General features: G+C 54.3%; 1 protein-coding gene across 1 annotated transcript in view; it reads right to left on the bottom strand.

Annotated features, from left to right (window-relative positions):
* The window catches only part of IP6K3 (inositol hexakisphosphate kinase 3), an 8,969-nt gene extending 712 nt beyond the window's left edge, over positions 1-8,257 (bottom strand). The window contains exons 1-4 of the mRNA XM_010131543.1: positions 8,059-8,257; positions 3,065-3,281; positions 1,862-2,034; positions 1,084-1,259 (exon numbers count right to left, since the gene is read on the bottom strand). Of these exons, the coding sequence (XP_010129845.1) occupies positions 1,084-1,259; positions 1,862-2,034; positions 3,065-3,281; positions 8,059-8,257 (765 nt within the window). The remainder of the gene's footprint in view (positions 1-1,083; positions 1,260-1,861; positions 2,035-3,064; positions 3,282-8,058) is intronic.
* Positions 8,258-8,820: the final 563 nt, after the last annotated feature.

Here is an 8,820-nt window from a genome sequence, read left to right as displayed (position 1 = left end):
CGCCCTCATCGGAACAGTCTGGGCCCAGCGGAGGCGGGGGACGCGGCTCCTCCACAGCCTGGTGACGGCTGGCAGTGCTCTGCGGGCTGCTCGCCGAGTCCCACCCGCTGGAGATGTAAACTGCTCTGTCTGAACCACCTGTGCGCGTGTAAATTTGCGAAACCCCGCTGGCCGTGCGGCATGGCCGCGTCACCAGCGACTTATGGCCCTTTCCCCCGGCTGAGGCAGGGCTTTGCCGTGCCGCAGGAACACCCCAGCTCTGCGCCTTCTCGTGCGCGGGGAGCGGTCGTCTTGCTTTCTCAAACTCAAACATAAAGGCAGGAACGTGTACGTGAGGCTCCGGTAACCCCGAGTGAGAACTGCGGGAGCGCATTTGGAACTGTCTCGCGCGCCCGCTGTAACTGAAAGGGGAACGTGCTCAGCAGAAGGATAGCAGAGCCCAGAAAGGGACGCAGGGTTTGACACCGAGTGTCTACGCTGCTTCTTAATCATCACTCTCCTAATCATCCCTCAGGCACGGCAGAACAACATTTTGAAACCTGCTTGAGCGAAACAAACTGTGGGGTTTTGTGTTCCAGGAGGAAGGGCAGCGATTTTGAGCAAGAGGAAACAACACTGAGCACAAGACAAACCCCCTGGCTCTCGTGGTGACAGCTCTGCGAAGGCTCGAACGGGGCCGTGGGACACTCCTTTAGTTTTGGGTTTTCTGTGCAGCAGCCACAAGCCGAGCGTGAGAGGGGAATCTGTGCTCACGTACAGGCAGGTGCTCAGCTGGGGTGAACTGGTTCCAGCTGCTCATGCTAGTGGCAGTGGTGTGTGTGCAGCCACCGCTTGTCAAAGCAGCCAAGTCTCCAGGAGTCGAGGAGGGGCACGGGGAGAGGCTTCCCCTGTATGTGCCAGATTCTGTGCTCTTCCCTCCTCTCCTGTTTGAGCCACAGCTCAGTGGCCGGGTCCTTCAGCCTCTGTTTGGGAGGTGAGAATAAAACTGCCTCCATTTACACCAGCAAAGAGTCCCTTCGCACTTCCAGCTCGGTTTCAAGCCACGCATGGGGCAAACACCCGAAGGCCGGGGCTCTGCCTTACCTGCATCCCACAGATGCGGACGCCCAGGGACGCAGAGGTGCTCTGCTCACACTTCTTGATGTGCCGGGCTTTCTTCTCCTCTGAGACGTCATCACCGTGCTGCCGGGTCCCCATCTTTAAGTCCAGGATGCAGGGGTAGCGGTACTTGGAGACCACATTTTCAAGCAGCAGAAACTCTGAACATGGGTTAAGGGAAACCCAATTCTTTTAAATTCTAATTGAAAGAAATCTTGGATCAGAGCAACTGCTGATGCTCTCCATAATAGCTCACAACTGGCACGAGCCGTTCAGTTTATCAACACATCGTCACTACAAGCCCCTTGCTGCCGATTTCAGCTAATTTACTGTTGTACAGTCCCAGCAATTAGAGCGCCCACAGCTCCGTCCTCCAGGGACAGGGTAGCCCCGGGCTGTCAATCCACATCCAAGGTCGGGGGAAGCTGTTCAGCTGCGTTACATGACCGGTGGGTAATGAAAGGGAACGCGAAAACAAAAGGTGAGGTAGCGGATAATTCCTGCCTAGTTCTGTTTTTAAATGTCTGCCAAGGGGATCCTTGACTTAATGTGGAATACCCTTTGAGGGAAATGGTTTGGGTTTTGTTTTTCTTATTTTTTTTTTTAAATAAACAGTGGAAGAAGATAACAGAGCAACTACACTCCGTATTTCCCAGAGCCTGGGCTGGGGAGGGCTACAGGCTCCTACACTAAACCACACTTTGGGTACGAGCTGTTATTTGGAGCCAAGACCATGCTGGAGGGGAGGGAGGAGAAAGGATACGGTGAAGTTTGTTCTCATTATGCTTGGAGGACATGCGGTTCAGGTGCTGCCTGTGACAATGCAGTCCCCAGGGGTTGGAGCTAGCTCTTTCTGGCTGGTTTCCATTTGCGTCTTCCAAAAGTGGATCTGTGCGGTACTGAAGGTCTGTCCTCAATAGCATCTTTGCCGGGCAGCTAGACAAAACACACAAAAGCACACGTTCGGATTGTCAGCTCCAGAAGAGACTATTCCCTTCCCTGTTCTTTTGTAGAGCCTCAAACTTGATAAGGTAAATTTTCAGGAACTCTCAAAGGAAACAAATTCATCATGTCCAACCTGCAGAGATCCTTTGTTACCCCGTAGAAGCGATTTTCAGAATGTCAGCTGTTGCTGGGTGCCAATGTTTGCTTTCATTATAATTTCAGAGTGTGCTTGGCTCCTCTGAAAAGCGATACTCATAACACCAACACCAGGGACCTCTGCTGATCTACCTCATGGGCATGAGACGGGCAAATTGTCCCACAACAAATGATTCCCAATTTAGAGGGGCTGGCTTCGAGGAGGGGCGGGAGGGAGGGAGGGAGTGATGAGGAGATTTGTTCTCCTTGGAGGGTCATTCCTTGGTCTCACTCTTCCAAAAACCGTAACTCCCGTCACGCTGAGGGCTGCGGTTTCGTGGTAGCTGTATTGCACCCCTCAGCCCCTGCTGCCCTTGGTCTTTTCTGAACCGTCCGAGATGAAAGATGTCCTGCGGAAAGACTCTGCAAGCCCTAAGGTTGCAGTGTGCTTACAAGCACCGCAATGGCTTTTGGAGACAGCTCTCTCCTGGGAGCAGGACAGGATTGAACCACCTCAAAGCTGCTGGCTGGGTACCAGCAGAAGGGTACACCCTTGAGCTGTGTGCTTGGTGGCTGGTCTCCTGGGACCTCTCCTCCTTTTGGAACAGGCTGTGCTCTGAGAACACAGGGTTCAAGCAGCATTTGAGGCACATATTTGAGCAACAGCACCTCAGCGATAACCAAATCCGCTCCATTCCATCCACAAACCAGGGAAGAGATGAAGCCACCAAGCTGCGCTTTGCTTTCCTCCCCCTCAGCTGGGCAGTGCTTTTGCTCACTTTGCCTTAAACCAGGAGTTGTGCCCCCAAAACCATCCCGGTTAGACCCTACCCAAAGCGGGAGGTGAGGACCAGAAGGGTGTTTGCAGGAAGCAGCAGACCCCCACCTGTCTTTGAAGGTCTTGGTGAGCTGTGTGTGACTCCACTTGACGAGTTCGTGCTCACTGCCTGTGCTGGCAGCCCACTTGCATTTGTGCCATATGGTCACCGAGGAGTCGCTGATGGCGTTGTCCAGCTGGCCGCAGCTCTCCGTCTGCAGGCTGGGGCTGGCAAGCAAGGTCAGGTTGCCGAGGCTGTCCTTCCTGAGGTGCACCGAAACGATGCCTGGGCAAAAAGGACGAAAACCAGACCCGAATGAGAAAACCAAACCAGAATGAGCTTACTTCCATGTGAGTTACCGTACAGACTTGGCCACCTCTGCACCAGCCCCAGGTGGCCCAGCCCTCAGGGCAGCTGCCTCCTCGTATTTTAGTGGCCTCTCACACTGTCCCCACTGTGATTTGAGGTCCAATAAACACCATTAGTGTGAGATGCTGGAAAACAGCCACAGGCTTTGCTAATGTTTCCTCCTCTCAAGGCTCGGCTTGAAACCTGCCTCCTCTGAACATCGTGTTCCTTGGTCCTCCATCCCCCCGGGCTCTGCTGTGTTGCAAGTGACCCAGCAAAGACCCCTGTGCTGGACCACAGCTCCTGGCTTATTTATGATAAAGAATTTGGGTCTCACTTTTTAAGACAGAGCAAGGTTGGAAATGCTTTTCATTGGCAGGAAGCAAAGGGAGGGTTGGGGACCAGGAATTTTCCAAAGCCACCCAGCATGCCAGCTGCTTCCTTTAATTGGAGAACCCCAGGAGCAAGGGCAGAGGCGTGTGCATGGACTGGCAGCACTGCCTGCCTGTGTGATGCCTGCACATTGTCACGGCCGTGTCCTTCCGCAGGGTGCCAAGGAGCAGCACCTGAAGGGCTGACGGGTGACCAGACTCTCACGTGGCCGGTGTTCATGCATGAGGGGCAACATGACCACGACGGGGAGGTTATTGCTTTCTGCCCTAAGTGCTTCAAACACCATTGTGTATTTTAGCATTGCAGTTTGCCCTCATGCCATTCGGCCCATCACACATTTAGCCCAATCTCAGCCCACCCCTGGCATGGGGATGGCTCCCTCTGCTTCTCAAATGACAGCACAGGAATGGCCAAGGCTCGCATACCAGACAGCTCTGACCTCTCTGGGAAAGGCTGATAACCACAGTCCTGCTCCTGCAGCCCCGTCAGGGCTGTCTGAGCCTCGCAAGACAGCAGAGGCATTTTTAGAGCATCGCCCTTTGGGGCTTGGAGGGGTTGCCAGCCGCGGGAGTCGTAGCCTGCTGTCGCATGTCTCGCTGTGGTAAGGCAGAGCCAGCAGAGGAAGGCAGGCTGTGGGACCAGCAAAACCATCACTGGAAAGAGCCCCCGTTAGCAACACGTGGAGCTGGGGTTTATCCAGCTGTCCCCGGGGTATCTTCACTGGATCTGTTGGGCACTGTGGGGAGATGCGTTTCAGCAGCTTAGAAAACAGGGAGCTCTGTTCTCCCAAGCAAATTTGCCGAGGCAAATAAATAGGCAAACTCCCTTCTCCCCGTTTAAAGTGTGGTTACAGAAGTAAACACTGCTGGAAGGATTTGCCCCACTGTGTGCGCAGAGTCCTGCTGAGCTTTGCTGGCTGCAGGGGCATTTCACCAATGAACTGCAGGAGCCCTGTGTGGCTGCAACCGCCGTTCCCCTCCCCAGGACTCGGGGTGCCCACCCCACCCCTGGTCCTGCCCCGGTAACGCTGAAGCTCCACCTGCATTCGGATGCGTGTCCCTCCTGCCCTCTGCACAGTCCCTCTGCTCAGGCATCCCCACATTTCTGTTCCCTTTTGCTGTAAAATCAGCATTCATCTGAGCAGCGTGTGTGGCAGGCTCGCTTAAATTGGCTAATTTTGCACGGAAATGGGGGAGGAATATACACAGGCTGCTCTGCCAAGGGAACTAGGGGGCTGGAAACCTTAATTAGGAGGTGAATCATATTTTTAGCTGTCTTGGTCCTTTGCTAGTGGTGAGCACAGGGAGCTCTGTCTTCCCCAGGCTCCAACATTACCCACCTGATCTTTCCCTGAGTCCCACTCATGAAAAATCCACGTTACAGATACCCAAGAGCGGAAACTCCTACCAGCTTGGATACTGCTTTGAATTTCAGGGCATAGAAGAAAAAAGCCAGCGTATCTCTTGACTAATTCAAAGCCTTTTTATTTATAAAAAGTCACTGCGAGGTGAATGGAGTCCTCAATTCCAAATCTAACGCTCTGCCTCAGTTACGGCACTACAGCAGCCTGTAACCTTCAAAACTGTCCCAGTTCCATATCTGAAGTCAATGGAGCTGTGCTGGTTTCAACAGCACTAACAATCTGGCCCTAAAAACATTCTGCAGAGCATGAAACTAAGAGATCTTAAGTCTCTTACATTAATATGAAAATTAACAGGGAGAATTTCAATGGCAGGAATGAGCAGTTAAATTGTGAGGGAGTGGGATCCCTCTCCCTCCTTCCAGTCAAAAAATCTGTCTTCAAAAACCTTCAGGAAGTATTTTTCAGCCTGTTAAATACTTCTGTTTCCTGGGGTGCTGCCATACGGGTTGTGCTCCACAGGTCTATAACATATGGCTTCTCTTTTATTGCGACAAATAAATATCCACCCGGGGGCAAAGGCGTATGTGACACTGGACTTCACTGGGTATTTAGTGTCACCGAAACCCCATTCCCCCCCATCCAGCAGCACTGAGGCAGCCAGCGGGTATTTACGGGTGCTGTCACCATGCTGGTGGCATCCCAGTGTGATGGAGCTCTCCCCTCACGAACTTATTTCTAAATTTACCAGTGCATTCATTGACTGCCACATGCGATAGGAACCGGCACAGAACCGGGCTGGAAAACAAGTCCAGCATCCCCTCACAAGCTCAGCTGGGAGCAGAGGCTCGCTGGCGGGGGAAAAGCCGGTCCCAAGGTCACCAACCTGCCTGAAATGGTTAAGGGAGCAGCAGACGGTTTAGAAGCAGCTGGCTCGGTGTTAGGTTTGAATGATGACATTTGATCAACACCGCACGTAATGTCACCATTACATAATAGTCCCCGAGCTGTCCCGCCACAGCCTGAGAACAGAGATGAGGAACACGGACATGTGTGGATGGGTTGTGGAGACCTCAGGATTGTCCCCCCTGATGCTCATCTTCCCCCATGGCCCGTGGGAAAATGTTCCACCTCTTTAATTTTCCTGGCAATCAGGCCTGGGACACTGCAATCAGAACAAAAGCTGCAGGTGCCTGGTGTTAAATTGGAGAACTGCTATTTAATTACCCCTCATCACAAAACCTGCTGGGACTTGCAACAGAAGAGGAAAAGGCGACGAAAAGGTGTTAATAACCAGGCCACCCCTGCACTGGTAAACTGGGACCACTTAACGTCTTTATTAGAGAGCCAGAGCAGAGCCCAGCTCTCCAGCACCAAACCCCGGTCCGAAGAAAACTGCTTAGAGGCAGACGTGTCTTCTTTCTTAAGCATCTTTTTAATACTGTCCCATAAATCCGCGAAGGGCCCTGACTTTCTGGGAGAGGCAGAGATTGGGTTGGAAGTGCTTCAGAACCGCGCCTGACACTTGGAGCTCTTCTCTGCCGCACTGAAGGACCAAAAGATATTTTAAGTTTTGAGGTGACAGCTGAGCTTCTCGGCTCTCACAAAAACCCAGGGTCAGGAGCTTTACGAGCAGCACAAGTCTGGCAGTAAAAGCAGAAATAGTGAAGCAATAAGAAAGGGAGGGAGGGAAGATGTCTTAAAAAAAAGTACTGGGACCCCCCCAGCCACCAAGTGCTGCTTCTCGGTAGCTAAGTTGAGACATTCGGCTGGGAAGGGGGTTCAGGGCAAGGGGGGGTGGGGACAAGGGAGGTGTTTGAAGGGGGGCAGTGCTGGGTGGCAGGCAGGAGACTCTTTCCTGCACTGGGAAGCTCTTGCCTGTGGCCGGACAGCTGCCTGGCTGTGGTTTTTAGATAGTTGAGTGGGTCTGTGCCTCTGGTTTGGCAGGGACCAGTGTGCTGGGGCAGCGGGGCTTGGCTACGGTGGAGCACCCAGCCGAGGGGATGATCCATACAGCCCTGGGCTGGTTGGTCAGGCTCAGTGTTTCATGGTGGCCCCAAGGACCATCTCTCCCCCAGCCCATGCTAGTGCCAACTTTGACCCTTTGCTTCTCCTCAACAACTTCTCCACCTCTGACACAGACCTTCAGCTCCTCCAAAACCAAGACCTGGAGCAAGGGGGCCGTGTGCGTAGGGCAAAGGAGCCCTTAGCTCTGCTCCTGGCGCAGAAAACCTTCCTCATCAGGGATGCTAATTCAGAGCTCTGCTGAACAGAGCACATCGTGTGTCAGATCTTGGGAATCCTGTTTGGAACCAGACCCTCTGAGGCCCTGCTGTCCTGCACCTATTCAGTGCCACTGTTCAAGGAGAGTCTTCTCTGGGGCCATGTCCTGCAAAGTCCTCAAAGCAAACACTGCCGGGAAACTCCACCCTGTTCCTGCCCCTTGTGCTGGCCGTTTTCCGTGGTTTTTTCTGTGTTTTCCCTCTCTGTCCTGCTCCTGTGCTGCCCAGGCTCTGGCTCCCTGAGAGGGGATCGTGTTCACGCTCTCTGCCTCCATCTTCTCCTGCCTGCCCCCTCAAGAACAGACTGATTTCAGCCCTATTTGACCTAACAGGAGTCCCCTGTGTTACCAAGGCCGACCATGGCAGCAAGGGGAGAACCTCCTGGTGCCATCAGCCAGCCCTCAACCCTTATTAGGCATCAGAGAGTCCCTCCAGCCATGGAGACCCAAGAAACCCTCCCAGTCGCACAGACCCGCTCCTGTGCACACTCGCACCCAGGAGTCGTATATTTCTGGGCAAAACCTGCACAAGCGATGGGGCTGCACAGCTCAGACCCAGCTGACTGAGCCAGCTGGTACCTCCAGCACCGCCACTCACCCCACCAGCCCTTATCGCAGTGCCAGGACTCATCCTGGTGGCACCACTGCCCCTTAGCTCCTTCCCCGGCATCTCTCCTTACCTTTGTACTGGGGCGTGAACTGCCTCATGGCCAAGGGCAGCGACTCGTAGAAGCTCAGCTCCTGTAAGACCAAGGGCTTGCAGACTGTGTGCTCGTCGTACGTCATCATGCTCATGTGGCCGCCCACCTGATGGACAAAGGGCTCCAGGAGGACGGCAGTCCTGCTCTCGCCGGGGTCCAGGGGGCTCTGCCCCACCATGGTGCTGGGCGAAGGGCGGAGGGGGATTCACTCCTCTTTAGCAGCAGCAAAGGGGGATCAGAAGTGGGGTTGGGAAGTGCTACACTGAGCCAGTCAGTGCCCACACTGGGTTTTCACCGATGGTGTCTGCAAAACAGAGGGTGTGGGGGAGCGTGAGAAAGGGGGACGAGCCACCCAAAGCCACCATCTGCACCAGCATCCCGGCAGGGCTGGGAGAACAGCCTGTGCCGCAGCCAGGGCTGGGCATCGAGGGCGCAGCTGGGTGGGATGGGATCTGTAGATGCCCAGGAAAAACCCAGTGCAGGAGATAATAAAGCCTTTGGAAGATCTGTTTCTCTCCAGTGAAGCCTCCTAGATGTGTTGCTGGGTGAGAGGCACCACCTCTGCCAACCCCAAGCCTTGCTGGGACCAGGGCAGCACCCCCACCCCATCTTTAACCAGGAGGCAGCGATCCGCAGAGGGTCGGGAGTACCTCCCTGCTCACACCAGGAACAAACCTGGAGTTTCCCAGCCAGGCTGCTCCTGGGGCTCTGAGACACGGCAGGCGCAGACCGCCACCCGCT

Source organism: Buceros rhinoceros, unplaced genomic scaffold, assembly GCF_000710305.1.
Source record: "Buceros rhinoceros silvestris isolate BGI_N320 unplaced genomic scaffold, ASM71030v1 scaffold15072, whole genome shotgun sequence".
Classification (NCBI taxonomy): Eukaryota; Metazoa; Chordata; class Aves; order Bucerotiformes; family Bucerotidae; genus Buceros; species Buceros rhinoceros.
Note: the sequence above shows the minus strand (reverse complement) of the source record. Positions and strands in the feature narration are given on the sequence as shown.